The sequence below is a fragment of the Bacillus rossius genome, chromosome 10 (genome assembly GCF_032445375.1).
Source record: "Bacillus rossius redtenbacheri isolate Brsri chromosome 10, Brsri_v3, whole genome shotgun sequence".
NCBI classification, from domain to species: Eukaryota; Metazoa; Arthropoda; class Insecta; order Phasmatodea; family Bacillidae; genus Bacillus; species Bacillus rossius.
In genome coordinates this window covers 34,824,375-34,841,202 of record NC_086337.1, presented here as the reverse complement: position 1 = coordinate 34,841,202, position 16,828 = coordinate 34,824,375, and the positions used below count along the sequence as shown (strand labels likewise).

At 39.0% G+C, this 16,828-nt stretch overlaps 1 protein-coding gene across 4 annotated transcripts in view; it reads right to left on the bottom strand.

The window, feature by feature from the left end:
• The window catches only part of LOC134535939 (neuronal acetylcholine receptor subunit alpha-7-like), a 213,320-nt gene that overhangs the window by 2,604 nt on the left and 193,888 nt on the right, over nucleotides 1-16,828 (bottom strand). For all 4 annotated transcript variants that reach the window (XM_063375342.1, XM_063375345.1, XM_063375343.1 and 1 more), the window contains one exon: nucleotides 4,794-4,953. In XM_063375342.1, coding sequence (XP_063231412.1) covers nucleotides 4,794-4,953 — 160 coding nt within the window. The remainder of the gene's footprint in view (nucleotides 1-4,793; nucleotides 4,954-16,828) is intronic.

Here is a 16,828-nt window from a genome sequence, read left to right as displayed (position 1 = left end):
TCTGCTGCTATTTTAACTTTATAAAGTTTAAAATGCAAAATTTATTTTCCACTTTCATAATGCTCACTGACTGTATGAAGTTGTATTTCTCCTACAAATCCAGTTAGAAGTCTGCATTAAATTGATGAAGCCTTTGTCCGAGATTTCACCCCATCCCCCATGTATATCTATTTTCTTTTAGTGCACATATTTTGAAGTACATGTAGGGAGAGGGGAGCTTTGGTGATTGAATGGTCAGATTACTTACTTGTGGGGTTTTCTCAGAGTACTAATATTTCCTTCCACCCATTTGCTCCTTCATGTCTGATCTAAATTTTTACCAGGGACATATCTGAGGGGGAGGGGGGTGGCAGCTTGAACAAGGGGGGAAAAAAATATCATACAACATCTACTAATATTTTGCTTTAATGTATTCAACATCAATGATCATTTTTCTTTACAATGAAGATGTTTATTACGTATTTTCCAGTAACTTTGTAGAGCACGCTCAATTAATAACATGCTTTTTGGTATCTAAATATTAGATATAATTCTTAACTGGTTCTGAAATTGGGAAAAACCTTGGGAAATATGTGTAGTTCTGAACAAATTATCATTAACATATATCACGTGCATGTTTCAAATGAGTCTGAAGATGAAACACCTGTGTGTCAATATTGTAGTCTATGGTTTTCTAATATTGACTTAGCTCTTCGTACTTGCAACTAAAATGGAAAAGTGCAGCTACTAACATTGGTACCACAAACATTTAGTAAAACTGAATTGAAGGAAAAATTACCTCATTGATAAATGTCGCACATTTATAAAAAATAAGGGAATTTATGCTCAACCTGACCCCTATAGTGGACATCCTTTACCTACACAGGTACAAGCTCTAGCATTATCATATTACCTAGAAGATAGTAAAGACAAAGACTGTTCAAGGAAGAGTGCAAACAAAAAAGATGTTATTTGCATTAAAGATGGTAATGGTGAGAAAGTAAAAAAAAAGGTTAAAACATTCATGACAAGGTCAATCAAAGAGGCATACAAAGCACAAAAAAAGATAACCCTTCTATAAAAATGGGTCTTTCAACGTTTTATGCCTTACGGCCAAGGTGGGTGAAAATTCAGCTAGAACAGACTGTCTGTCCTTGTATTTACTGCAGTAACTTGCAAGTAATCTGTGTAGCTCTTCGAAATATAACAAATAAAAAAAATTGAGGAATATTTTCTACTAATGAAGATTGCGGTGACTGTCCTGGCACAGAAATATCGTCACGTGGCTCAAAATTATCATTAATTTATTTAATTATTTTATTTGTTGGAAATACAATTTTAAATTATTTTTTCTAGTTCGGGACTTGGTTTCCCTCACGCTCAGATGGTGTAACACCTTTGTTTGATTTGGGTCTCCGCGGGGCTGGGAGAGTGCGAGTCTTGCACGTATGTCTGGGGACGCAGGTGTGACCACGTTTCAGCCAGGCCAGCTGACGCGTTGTTTGCTGCTGTTCCAGAGAAACACGGCGCAGACTTGTTTACCGTTCTTTTGAGGCCAGCTGAAAACGAGGTTGTGCGCAAGCGCCTTGTGCAGGCGAGTGGCACAATCTGGTGGCTGGTTTTCTGACTACGTGTACATACCGGCGTAGGCAGCGCGCGGCCGGCTTGTTGTAATAACTTTACGTGTTTGGAAAACACAGGAAAACTTCCCATCAGGATGTTTTCCCCGTAGGGGTTTTGCGGCCAAGCAAATGGTTTAAAAGAGATGTAAAATGTTTTCCCGGGGCTGTAATCCTGTGGAAGGCTGTTATGCTGCCCGGCCGTGCGGCGACGTGGTAATGGTTAGGTGAGTGAAATTGAAATGGCGTCTTAGTGATGCCGGAGTCTTAGCCTTCCGCAACTTCATGTTTCTTCGTAGTTAACTTTAAAATTCTCGTTTGGTGTAGTAGTTGCTCTCTTAAATAATTTGTTTTAAAAACTTTGTTTTATTAACATGTAAGGAGTTGAGAACTAAAGTTTCCTTTTTATTTTCAAGTATAATCTCTGTAATTTGTTTGTATCGCGATTCTTGTCTTTTCATGTTTATGATGACGTTAGAGACTTAAACTAAATAATTTCTAAAGTCCTTTTCGTGGTAGTGAATGTTCTTGATAATTTTTATAATGAAGTTGTGGAAGAACTAATGACGTTTGGCATCACTAGGTGGCCTGGGGGAAATGATAAGAATAAATAATGTTACTGTGTTAGTTCCAATAATGGAATCATAATCTGAATGTTAGTAAGTTATTTCTTTATGGGTGTTTAAGGATTGTAGAGGACGTGGAAGGTGCCACATCATTTGTCAACGCTAATTATTTAATGGTTACCAATAAATTTTATGTGTTCGATTGTTTTTAGGTTTATCTTATTTTTCTCAGTATCCTGATTTTCTATTCTTGTATAAGAATACACCTACTCAGAAGATTCCAGTTATTGAAAAGCTCTATGGCTAGTTAATGTTTTGATTTTATAATTTATCTGAGCTACATTTTTAAGAAGAGAACCCCCCCCCCCTGAAAGTGAGACGTGACAATATTAACTGTTGAAAATTTTAGCTTGGATGAAGGGGAAGAAGTTACATTTGTGATTTGGGAACATGGTGGGTGACCTTATAAAAAAATTTCTGGAACATGTAAGGCATTGAGTTAAGAAAGCTATTCCTCACAGTTACATTAGGAAAATACAAAGTTCTGTCCAACAAAATAATGCTCTTGTTGTACATTTTGATTTTGCTGAGAACTGAACGGTTGTATTGCCTGATGAAATCCAAACTTACCACTGGCAAACTGATCAGCTTTCACTGTTTACCTTGTTGCATACTTTGGTGTGGAAATGAAAATGTTTGTTGTTGTATCTGATGATACAGCTCATGACTCTGCACATGTTCTCTGTGCTTTAGAGATAATGAAACGGGAAATTTCAAAATTTGGCCAGTTATAACTTTAAGAGTTCAATAGTGTACATTATAGGAGGGGTGACTGGACATTAAAAAAATAGTTTTCAACTGTATTAACTATGTATAAATACTCAAACTGTTGAAAAAAAATGGATCTTTTTCCTGCTAAAGGGCATGGTAAAAGTGCATATGATGCAATAGGCGGTTTGTGTAAACACTTTGCAACTAAGTTCAATCTTAGGGCAGTGTGTGTTAATGCCGTGATATATTCTGATTCGTTTGTTGTTGTCTTGAACCAAAGATAAATCTATTGACTCTTAAAAGTAAAAAACGTATAGGTCATGTAAGGAAAAAGAATAGGCTACTTTAAACCAGTTGTTGGAATACAATCAAAATACTACTGGCTGATTAAAAATGAGACACATGGGAAGTACAATTAAAGATAAAAGAAGAAGGATGAATGTCTGGAGCCACTACAAAACGTTTTGTTAGCAGTAAGCAATCCTACTCCACTTGGACAATCAGCAAGACTCCACACTTTTGACAAAGCTGAGTTGTTGAAGATCCAGCAGATCTACTGTCTAATCAGCCAAAAAATATTTTTGGAAGTTTGTCAATATACGTAATATATAGCTGAGGAAAGGTAAGCAGTCCAACTAAATTTAATTAATTAGATATAGGTATGATGGTTTCAATTTTATTTTGAACTTTAGGTTTTCATGCGAGTTCAAGTGCAGCATATATGTTAACGTAGTAATGAATATACGGACTCACCTTTTGTAATTCCCAAGGTTTACCGAATTTACGAATTACATCTCATATTTAGAGACCAACAAAACCTTAGAAAATGTAATAAATTACATTTTCAAAAAATTCTAGAAAAGGTTACAGGCAAAAACACACTATCCAACAAAGTGCACTATTAACAAAGGTTAGGACTACAAACTGACAAATGTTCAGATTTTTAAGTAATGGGGTTTTTGAGTAATTGTCAATCAAAAATGGGACTTATGTCAAATTTTGCAAAATTTAAAGGAAAATGTTAATAATTCTGTGCATCATAGAATTAAAAAAAAAATTCTGTAAAACTACTGTAATTGGTCTACATATTGCCAGAATTACTTTTTCTGAAAATTAATTATTCCATGTAAAAATCTTTTTGAAAATAAAAAAAATAAAAAGATTTCCCCCCTCCTTAAAGATATTGTCATGGGGCTCATTGGAACTATACCACTCTGCAGATCAATACAATATCTACAAAATTAAAAAAATAATCATTGAAATCCATTAAATAGTTTTCAAATGCAACTCATTTGAAAAACGTGTTTTTCCCCCCACTGTTTTTGATTATTGAACCAACTTCAAAAGGCTATAACATGAGTAAAAAAATTTTTTTGGGGCAAAATACTTTTAGCACACTTCTTGTCTCCAGTGGTTGTAACTGCTGTAATTTTTTTTAAGCAAATCAGTGATGGTGACATGACATATTTATCTTGCTAACTGCCTGAATTAAGGTGGAATGGCTCTGCTTGGCATGCTAGCATAGAAAACGTTGAGGCTAAAGTAATGAAGGTAGAGGTGTAGACACAGGCTCATGCTGGACAGTGAAGTGGTAGGTATTTGAGGGTTCAGACATCGAACTCCACACAACCGATGTGGGTTACTGAAATTGCTTCTCAATCTGATTTTTATCTTAATTTTTATTTATCACCAGTATGTCCAAAAAAATTCATGAGTTGAAAACAGGAAGAGTACTTCAGCAAGAAAAAAAAAGAAAACTCGGCAAATGTGGCCTTAATTTTTACATATAATGCACAGGAATGCCTGGTAGGTTCATTGTTAGGGAATGAAATGTAGGCACTGCACGGAGTCATGGTACCTTGCGCGGGTCCCGGGCCGGTCTCCGGGTGACTGCGCCGGGGCGGGAACCTGGGTGACATCTGCTGTGGGTCGAGGTGCTCCGTGTCCTCGGAGCCCCACTTGTCGGGCGGCCGCTGGCAGTCCAGGCGGGTCCCCGTCCTGGGGTTCACGTCCTGTTGCTGCAATTGGACAAGTTCCAGACACGGTCACACGCTTCTTATTTCCAGTATTTCTGCACCATGCATCGACTTATATTTAAAAAAATACTACTTTGACAAGAAGGTTAACTTGTACATTTACACAAAATTACAAATCACTTGACTAAAAGCAGTTTTCTAGGTTAATTATACTCGCAACATATTGCTATAACGCACTCAGAAGCAGAGTCAGTTGGCTTTCTTTGTGAGACTTGCGACGTGATTGTGAGATATAAGAGGTTTGTATAGTCGCCGCACGGTAAGTTCGTACTTTTGGGAAGAACTGTTGAAAAATGGAACTAAGAATATTTGGTTTACTATTGTGCAATTTGTTTGACAAATAAATAAACAAAATAGGACGACATCATTTATCAAGCTATTACGTTTCCGTACGTGTGTATGAATACTGAAATAATTTGTATTTGTTAATTTATTATGTAAGTTTTTAAACACGCGTGGCAACGATATTTATCGGTATGTTGGCTACACACTTGAAGAAATAGTTCCTTAGTATGTAATTTTGAACAGCTGAAATAACGATAAATATTGCTGAAAATGTTTCACATATGTTTACTTCCAGATCCTGGAGTAATATTGTTTAATATATACGAAAGTTAAGTTATTTTGTTTACAGATGACGTTGCAAGCTGTTGCGGATGAATCACCTACGTAACTGTGTGTCGGCCCGAGCCATGTTGAACGCTTGTTTTTGTTTGCTCAAAACGACTTCTGATTTTTCCGAAAACATCCAGTGTATTTGTGTACTAATTAATTTTCTAATTTTAAAGGGTTGTCTTAATTGTTACTTGTAGTGAACTATTGCTTTTACAGTGTAACTTTGTGTTAGTTATTACGGTTTGTTAGGTTATTAAAATGAATGTAAAGAAGGAGACAGCACGATATTATCGACGTGGCACGAAGAGTTACGATGTTAATAAATACAGGTCAACTGGAACAGGGTGATGTCGCAGAAATGACAGCATTTCTTCTAGATCTGGGCGTCACGACCGTGAAAAAGTGAGTGACTAATTAACACGTTATGAAAGTATGTGCGTGAAAACGTTCCGTTAGGTTGGGGCGTGTTTGTAAAATAGTGTAAAAGTACCTTCCTCGCAGCTTTCTTGTTTTGAATGTCGGGCAAATTACAAACAGACACGTTCTTATATTTTCGTTTATATATTAGGTAATGTCCCACAAGCAAAACATATTAAATGTAAGGGCATGTACACAGATACTAACCTAACATAACCTATCCTCAACCAACATAATGTAACCTAACCCAACCCAAATGAGGTTTATTTACATGAAAGTAGGTTTGGTAAATTTTGGTTAGGTTAGGAAACATAATTGTCAATAATTAGAATGCATTTTAAAAAACTTGAGTAGAAATTCAACTCTACGTAGGTTGTTGTCATGACTTTTTGTTAACACCTGTAACCATAAAAAAATACAGCATTTGAATATATGCTCAGGGTAAATGTGCTAATGTATGCTTTTTAATTACTGTACACAAACGTGTACGTGATGAAACTAAGATTTTCCATTTTTAATTACTCAGAACGTTATTCCAGGACTTAATACTAGGGCGCCAGAGGTCATCAAGAATTAAAAACAAAATAACACAAAAAAACTTATTTTATTGTTTTAATCATAATGAGAAACCTCGAGTCATGGAAATAATAACCAAACAAACAAATATTAAATAAAGTCTATGGGATGTCGTAGATAACCTGACTCTTGAAAAAAATACAAAATAAATAAAGTTCCTGAAATTATTCACTGAGTAAAAGTTTTGGGGTTTTGCTCCGGCTTGCTCGAGCATGAAACGCCTAACCAAAAGACTTCTGGACTTGTGTACATATAGTTTGTGCTAATGTGAGTAAATTTGCCGTTAATCGCCGAAAGTCAATGTTCTACTAATTTTATAATAATCCAAAGTTTATAAAATTACAGTTCGTTTACGTTGACGGTAAAATTTACGTCAATTTTATTATATAGCGATGATGCAGACCATACCTTAACTATAGATGCTTAATGTCGTTCGTAAAATACTTCGTCACTCACGTGAATTGAATGTGATTATTCTGCATTCAATTACAGGGCGTCAATTAACATTGCCCAGTATTTTGACGTAATTTCCAGACCAATAACGCCGAAATTAGCATCGCCATGAACAAAATATTCCCAGAGGGAATACACTACCACACGCACTAAATGGCGTCATTTTCCACTCTTTCTCTTCTCTCTTGCCGAAATTAAATTGTTAATTGAAAAGGGCCAATCACGGCCGCGACACGTTAGCGTCCTTTTTAATGAAGCCAATGAAATGTCAATATCAATCAAGCATAGGCTCGTTAAAGCTGTTCCGAACGCCGCGCGATTATTTATTTTAGCAGTTGTCATGACGACACAGCACGAGATGCGCGCGCCGCCATGCGTGGAACAAAACAAAACACTGCCGAAAGTATCGGGAAGCGGTATTAACCTCGAACGTAAAACAATAATAAACAGTTTCAGTTAGTCTGATAATACCGTAGTATTACAGTGCCGCTCCCGATATAAATTTATATTTCACTGTCCAAAAAGTTAAATTCAATTTAGATCGTTAAAACAAATAACTGGAACTGGTTACTTTACAAGTTGGCAACATTGCGATGAAAGTTGAAAAACGTTATTCTCTTGCCAAACGACACTACTCTTCGTAGGCTGGACAGTCGCACTGTTGTTTGTAAACATGATCTGTCTAAATGTTGTGGAGTATCAGTTACCTGATTAGGCGAAGCAAGGATGTAGAAGAAGGCTCACCAATCTCCATACATGGTAAGTGACAGCTGAGCAGAGAGGTCGACTGCGGTGTAAACCACAGTGCTGGGATGGCGGTTCAGCCAACAATACCCTGTTGTAGGCGATCGACGTCGTGAAGACTGCTGGACCAGTGTGCTGTTCATCGATGATCGCATCACCTGATGTCACCAATGACATCACGATGGATGCTGTGGTGTCGTGCTGATGCGGACCCACCGGGTGTGCGACGTGTTCGCTGGGGTCGTACCAACTGGTACGAGCTGCTGAGTCAAATGTCCAACACATGACTATACGTGTGCCTTGGACTACTGCTGCTGCTGCTGCTGCTGCTGCTGCATCTACTGCTGCAGACGGTGTCGAAGGGGACCGCAACAAAACTCGTTCAGTTTGTCGGCAATCAGAAGACACACACACGTTAATCACACGTCCTATAACAGTTCTTATCACTTGCGCGATATGAATATACAGCGTCCTGTGATCGTGCCTCATGCTATCACTAACCCCTCTTCTTCTCTTGCTCCCCTACTCTAACATAAATTAAATGACTCGAGATTCCTCAAACTCATAAAATTAATAATTCATAACAACTTAATAATAAATATAAACATTAATTGAACACATAATAACTCTGTTAAATAATAAGGCAATGCATAAATAAACAGTATTTGCAACAATAACATTGCATAGTGCTTTTCAATAACAACAACAGGTTATTGTTTACCTTTGTAGTAGGTGATGAATAAATAAAATATATTTTATGGATGTTATCAACATAATATCCTCACCTAGTAAATAATTACATTCAATTTCTTAATTGAGATTTGTCAATAATATTGGGCTTTCAATAACATATTAGCATATTTAATATGCTTCTCACATATCATATGTGAATATTTTCCTTCATCACATGTTATACAATAGCTACACTTATTTACAAGAAGAGACATTATTTGCTTCTCAGCTATGAAATAATGACAATAACCTCAAGATAAATATTATTGATTGAGTGCTAGTGTATAGTGTTTATGTTTTTAAAGCTGTTCATTAAAGACAATCTTTAAAATTCTTTATCTTTCATTTCTTCTTTTCTCAATATAAAGTGGAGTGTTTTTACATCCTATTCATAAGAGTGTGGATGAAGTTGATATCCACTTATAGTTTCGGGTGTCCTGTGGGAACCCAATTAAAGTGCATTTTTAACTACTAGACGATGAAGAAGCATAGGTAGGGGCAAGGCAGTAGCCTGGATCAAACTGTAAGTACTCATACCAACAAGTGTGTTCATTTAGTAGGATATTAGTCAACTAATCTTTAGGCCATTAATTATATGTAGTATTTAGTTGTGTGTTGCATTTGTTATACATTGTAATATGTCACATAGTGTTTGTACACATCTTATGCCAAATTTTATTTAAACCTCACGTGTATATCCATTGCTAATACGGTCGAACTCGACTAATAGGGTGATAATAACTGTGTCTCAACACAGTAACTGTACACACAGTACATAATATTAGGTATGTCCCTCTAGGACAATGTACCAAACCAACGCTCAGGCAACACATATGCTCCAAGCACAAATATCAGTTGGAATAAAATCATCAACTGACAAACACCCTAATTCTTCGAATATAAATTACCATATCGAAGCAATGAGGTACCTATACACCTGGATTACCTCTATCAACTCATGAGGATATATATAATTAAATTTCCTTAGTAACATAAACAATACAATGATTTTTTTAGCATAACACAAGTAATAATGGTACATATTTGGTGTTCTAATTCACCACAGGTGTTTTGTAAGGCCTAAGCTGACTCAAATTGTAATTCCCTACAATTTTTCCTGTATCAGGGTCCTGTAGAGTGTAGCAGTTACATTTCTCCACAGCTACTACTTTGTAGGGACCTGAGTACAATAAAAATAGCTTCTTCGCTAGATGTGCCCACTTGTTACTAGTTGGTGCTGTACGGCGTAGAACTAAGTCTCCTACAGTGAATTTACTGATCCTGGATGCTGGCTTCCTTTTCTTCCTAAGGTCGGCTTCTCTTGTTAATTTATCTCGTACCAGTTCTTCAATTTCTTCCTGAGTTGGCCTCTCCATGTCTTGTTCTGGTTTGTCGCATTCCGGTATTAATTTCGGTGGTAACACCTCCGATCTTACAGAGCATAGGGCTTCATGGGGGGTTATGCCAATAGACGAGTGAATTGTGTGATTCAGTACACACTCAATAAATTTAATTTGATCTCGCCATGACTGTTGCTTGTCGTGGCAATATATACGTAGCATATTGCCAATTGATCTCATCTGACGTTCCACGGGGTTTGACTGAGGGTGTCTAATGGAAGATGTTGTTGGTACAATGTTCAACTTCCTAATCCCTTCTCGCCAGGTATCACTGGAGAATTGTGTACCCCTGTCAGATAGTACCACAGTAGGTTTTCCTACAGTTTCCACAAAATCCTTCATCTTTGCAAGTACAGTCTTAGCATTAGCATTTACAATAGGGTACAATTTGGTGTATTTACTGTAAATGTCTAGGATTACAAACACATATTGTACTCCTGCCTTGGATTTAGGTAAAGGACCAAACAAATCGACAGATAGCTGTGCTAGCGGTCTGCTAGGTAGTATGGCTTGTAACTCGCCATGTAGTTTCTCGGGTGCATGCTTTGCTTGTTGACATAGCAAGCACGAAGCAGTCACCTTGGCTATGCTTCTTGACATGTTGTTCCAATACAGCTGCCGACGGATAGCTCCATATACTTTACTGGATCCTGCATGTCCCAGACTTAGGTGTAGTTGCCAAGTAATTTTATTCTGCAGTGACACTGGCACTATAGGCTTCCAGTGGTCTTCGAAAGTGTCTGCTTTCTCCCTATGATGGAACAGGGTACCATCAGATGATGTACAGAAGTATCTGTGTATCTTGTGCGTAAGATCACTGGATGCTAACTTCTTCCTAAGTTCTTCACAGATAGGATCTGTCTCTTGCAGTGTTTTTATGTCTTGCAGCATCTTCTTCAGTTGTTTGTTGTTTTTCCAGAGGGACTCTACACTCACAGCTGTTACCAGAAATTCCTTGTTTCTGTTGGATGTTGACACATCTGCCGCTCCATCTGGTGTAATTCTGCTAAGGTAGTCTGCTACAACATTATTAGAGCCTTTAATATGACTGATCTCAATGTCATATTCCTGCATCAGCAGGTACCATCTTGTTAATCTTTGGCCAAACATTTTTCCAGCCTTGAGGCATGTTAACGCCTGATGGTCTGTCAGGAGTTTGATTTTCTCTCCTAGCAGTAAGTCTCTAAACTTTTGTAGGGACCAAACAATTGCAAGTGCCTCCTTTTCTGTTACTGTGTAATTTTGTTCAGCAGAATTTAATGTTCGACTGGCCATGGATACTGTCTTCTCAATGCCGTCGTTGTCTAGTTGTGCCAATTTGCAGCCTAATGCTCGGTTGGATGCATCAGTGTATAACAAAAATTCACGTCCTTGAACTGGATGTGATATGACATGTTCTTTTAGAAATATTTGTTTCAGCTTTTCAAAGGCCAGTTGTTCTTTTTCGCCCCACTTCCACGTACAATCCTTCTTGAACAATGCAAACAAAGGTATGGCTACTCCTGCTACCTGGTTACTATAGTTCCTGTAGAAACCTACAACACCTAGGAAGGTTCGTAGTTGCTTCACATTGGTAGGTGCTGGAAACTCTTGAATAGCTTTCAGTTTGTCAGGTGCAGTCTTGATTCCAGTTGGTGTTAGGATATGCCCTAAGAACGGAAGTTCCTCTCTGCAAAACAAAGATTTTCTTATTTTCACTGTCATTCCAGATTCCTGTAATTTGGATAGTACAATGTTGATATGTTCTAAATGCTCTTCGAAAGTTGTTGATGTGATGAGAATGTCATCTACATATGCTTTGGCAAATGACTGGCATTCAGGTCCCAATGTGGCTGATAAGCATCTTGAAAATTCTGCCACCGCATTGCATAAACCAAATGGTAGCACCTGAAAAGTGTACTGTTGATTGCGAAAGAGAAATGCAGTGTATTGGCATGACTCAGGCTGTAGAGGTATTTGCCAATATCCAGCAGATAAGTCTAGAGTAGTCAAATATTTTACTCCTTGGTAAAGCCTTAGGATCTCGTTGGTCTGGGTAGGACTCTCTCTGTCCTTCACTGTGATTCGATTCAGTTCACGTGCATCCAGACATAGGCGCACCGATCCATCCTTCTTCCTCACGCATACCACAGGATTGGCATATGGACTGGCTTCACGCTTGATGACATTCCAATCCAGCATCAGTTGTAAATATTCCGTGGCTTCGTTCAGATACTTTGCTGGAATAGGATAAGTTTTCCTATGGAAGGGCTCCTCTTGACGTACTACTATCTTGGCTTGGTAGAATTTGTTGTACCCTGGCTTGTCGCTGAAAACATTGCGGTGTTGGCACAACAAGTTGTATAGCATCTGTATCTGCCTTGGCTGTACTGTCGAAATACCTTGAACTGCTTTAGTGAGTTCTTCGACAGATGCGATTAGGTCTTCCTTGATGTCAACATTGAAAACATGCTGGTAAAATGATTCTCTGGGCACTCGACTAGCGTAATTACACTGCAACTTCCATGGTCCAATAGTTACAGTTGTAGGTAACTTATTTTCATTGGACGAGACTGTTAGGTTATCAAAGTCCAGTGTCACACCATAGCGTGTAAGGAAATCAGTTCCTAGGATGAGTGTTTTGGCTAATCCTCTCACTATTAGTGCAGTGAGGTGTTTAACCTCACCTACGCCCTTGATCTGCAGTAGAATCTGTCTGTTGACAACAGGACTGGAACGAGATGTGGCACCTATTATCTTAATAGCAGGAACTGGCATAATGTAAGTTTTCTGCCCTATTTGTTCTAGGTGTTTGACAAACTCTTCATTCACGCAGGATATTTCTACTCCACTATCGAGGAGAACAGTAACTGTTTGATCATTAATGATTAGTTGTACCTCAGGACACACGGTAGAGAACTGTGTTATGGTGTCCTCACTGTACTCTTGGCTAAGGAATTCCCGTTCGCTTTCTTTCAGTAAGACTGTGGCTAACATAGATCGGTATGGCAAACAATTGTAACTTGGCATAACAATATTACCCCCTTTGCTCTGTATAGGGTCTGGTGATCGGGGTGTTACGTCACCAACCCTCTCTAGTTTGACGAGTTCGTATTGTTTTCAGTTACAGCTTGTGTGTAGCTGCAACTCGCAGTCGGCTGAGGCTGCGTTCCTGTGCAGTTGGGTGGGATCGGCTGCTGCCGAGCAAAATATCCTCGCTGCATGGGATACGATGTGGTTGGAGGATGGTTGAATGTAGAGAAACTCGCTGGTGATTGATTCACAGGAGCGGTGTCTGCTACAGGGGGATGCAACATATGCTGTTGCATATTGTTGGGCGGCTGACGGTTAGAGTAACTCCTGTACTCCCACCTGGGTGGCCTTCCATTTGGATCTTCAGGACGGTAATGCTTTCCCCACCACTGGTTTTGGTTGTGGGTGTAGGGTTTCTTCGGCTGGCGGTTTCCTTGATGTTGAGGTTGGAATTCCCTCCTGGTCTTCCACTTCCCTGTCCGGTACTGTTTCGCAGGCTGCCATGACGTGCAGTGGACGTTGGCCTTGCCGCCATCGTTACCACGCTGCCAGGGTGTGTAGAGTGGTGCTGCCTTCTGATGTGCTGGCTTGAGGTCTTTCTCCACCTCACTATTGTTGTTCCTGGACAGCCGCTCCAGCCGGTCGAAAGCGAGGACCTGTTCGCGGAACTCTGTGATATTGTTGAAGCTACGCCCTGTCAAATGTACTTGGTACTTGATGGGTAGCTGGGAGGTCACCATCGCCATGAACTCAATATCACCCATCTCTGGTTCGAGGTAGCGCGTCCTCTCGAACATTTGAGACAAGTGTGTCTCCAGAGTTCTGTTCTTCTTGCTATCATACCGCTCGGTATGCAGACGTGCCCTCAGTGTTCCCTGTATTTTCACATTCCAAAACTGCTGTTTGAAATGGCTTTTGAATTCTTGGTAGGAAGTGATGGTACTTTGTAATACCTCCCACCAGTAATACGCATGGTCTCTCAGTGCAGTTGCCATGCATTTCAGGCGTTCAGCATCACTTAGCCTGAACATGTCAGCGTATTCCTCGAAACGTCGAAGGAATCTCATTGGATTCTCTCCTTCATGGGCAGAGAACCTAGGCATCGCCTCTGACCATTGGCGTGCCGGGTGGTGCATCACTGCAACTGGGTCCAAGGTGGTGTTTGTGTTAGCTGGGTTGGAGCGTGTGATTGAGAGCTCAGGTTGCTCAACCTGCGGTGAGTCACAGCTACTGAGGATTTCATTGGCATTGGTGTTCAGGGCTGGGGCCAATGCTACATGGTGACTGGAGGTGCGAGTAAGATTGTCTACCCTCAACTGCAATACCTTCTCTTGTAGCTTGCCTACCTGTTGCTCTATGTCAAGTGAAAACTCGGTCTGCCTTTTCACTAATGTGTCCACCTGCTCCCTCATGTCTGTGGTGTGATTGATTACCACATTTTCAATCATGGTCTGGCATGTGGATTGAATTTGTTCCAGGCCACAGCTGTTCTGAGCAGCTTGCTCAGCTAATTGATTTAACCTGTCATTCAGCTGGCTGGTCTGGGTAGTTAAATCTGCTGCTAACCTAGTTGTTGTACTACTGCACTGCTGTTGTATTAGCTGCAACTGTGTATCAGTGTAACTTTCATGTTCTGCCAACCGCACAGAAATAGCAGCCACACTACTTTTGACTTCACCCATTTCAATTTTAAGGGTGCTGTCTATGACTTCCAGTTGTTGTTTAATGCTATCTTTAGTACTATTGAGATTCTCCTCCAGCCTAGCGTCCAATTGCTGTCGAAGACTCTCCTCCAACCTAGCACTAGTGTCCTGGAGACTCTCCTCTAACTTAGCACTAGTGCCCTGGAGACTCTCCTCTAACTTAGCACTCCTAGCACTTTGTTCCTGAAAACTAGCTTGCTGTTGTTGGTGGTTAGCTTTCACCTCCTGCCACATGCTCTGCAGCATGATGAGTAAGCTAGCACTTGTTTCATTACTTATGGCAGCTGGCAATAAAGGCAAAGATGTGTGTGGTGTGGTGGTAGCTTGGGGTTGTGTCACATCTACTCTAGCCGCTCCAGCATGTGTTACTGGGGTAACAAAATCTGTGTTAGGTACTTGGCTAGGTGATGTGGGAACAGACACATCTACAGAGTGTGTAGACTCCACACTGCTGTCCCTGGAGCTGTCCTGACTGACACGTCTACTCCTTCCCCTAGTTTCCATATTTACTGTTTTAATTTACCACACAAAACACAACACAAATATGCACACTATCGGCCCCACAGTTCGTGCGCCAGAAAAATGGTTTGTAATTTCTTATTCCCTTCTGTACACAAACGTGTACGTGATGAAACTAAGATTTTCCATTTTTAATTACTCAGTACGTTATTCCAGGACTTAATACTAGGGCGCCAGAGGTCATCAAGAATTAAAAACAAAATAACACAAAAAAACTTATTTTATTGTTTTAATCATAATGAGAAACCTCGAGTCATGGAAATAATAACCAAACAAACAAATATTAAATAAAGTCTATGGGATGTCGTAGATAACCTGACTCTTGGAAAAAATACAAAATAAATAAAGTTCCTGAAATTATTCACTGAGTAAAAGTTTTGGGGTTTTGCTCCGGCTTGCTCGAGCATGAAACGCCTAACCAAAAGACTTCTGGACTTGTGTACATATAGTTTGTGCTAATGTGAGTAAATTTGCCGTTAATCGCCGAAAGTCAATGTTCTACTAATTTTATAATAATCCAAAGTTTATAAAATTACAGTTCGTTTACGTTGACGGTAAAATTTACGTCAATTTTATTATATAGCGATGATGCAGACCATACCTTAACTATAGATGCTTAATGTCGTTCGTAAAATACTTCGTCACTCACGTGAATTGAATGCGATTATTCTGCATTCAATTACAGGGCGTCAATTAACATTGCCCAGTATTTTGACGTAATTTCCAGACCAATAACGCCGAAATTAGCATCGCCATGAACAAAATATTCCCAGAGGGAATACACTACCACACGCACTAAATGGCGTCATTTTCCACTCTTTCTCTTCTCTCTTGCCGAAATTAAATTGTTAATTGAAAAGGGCCAATCACGGCCGCGACACGTTAGCGTCCTTTTTAATGAAGCCAATGAAATGTCAATATCAATCAAGCATAGGCTCGTTAAAGCTGTTCCGAACGCCGCGCGATTATTTATTTTAGCAGTTGTCATGACGACACAGCACGAGATGCACGCGCCGCCATGCGTGGAACAAAACAAAACACTGCCGAAAGTATCGGGAAGCGGTATTAACCTCGAACGTAAAACAATAATAAACAGTTTCAGTTAGTCTGATAATACCGTAGTATTACATTACAGGTGTTCTGGATAACATGTTTAGTGATATGTAATTTCTCTGCTGTGTTTATATGTGATTCTTAAACATTGGTTTCATTACAGGATATAACATAATATTAATGGTAGTGATAATTTATTGCTGAGTTTCGATTTATTTAATATATTTATTTTATTACAGATTCTTAAGTTAAGTTTTTTATGGCAACAATTTCTTTTCTGCATTGTACATACTTAAGTGATAATAGTTTTTATATGAGACAAACCACATACACATAAAAATACACACTTACAGAAATGTTTAATGTATAACTTAGAATTTGAATTTAAAATTTATTCTGCTTGATAGAAAATAATGCCTCTAATTACAAAACACATGTTGGTTAGCCATAACCTTAACCGATACTTGACTCGGTTCGTAGTGCCAGAAAAGTGTTACTAACTTGGGTAAATATGTAGTTGGGCGGTATTTGCGAAAAAATATGTTAAAAATCCGAAAATACCTTTATTTTATGCTCTTCAACGTCCTCTTTTCATTAAAAGCGGCGGAGATAAGAAATTCCAAATACTTTAGG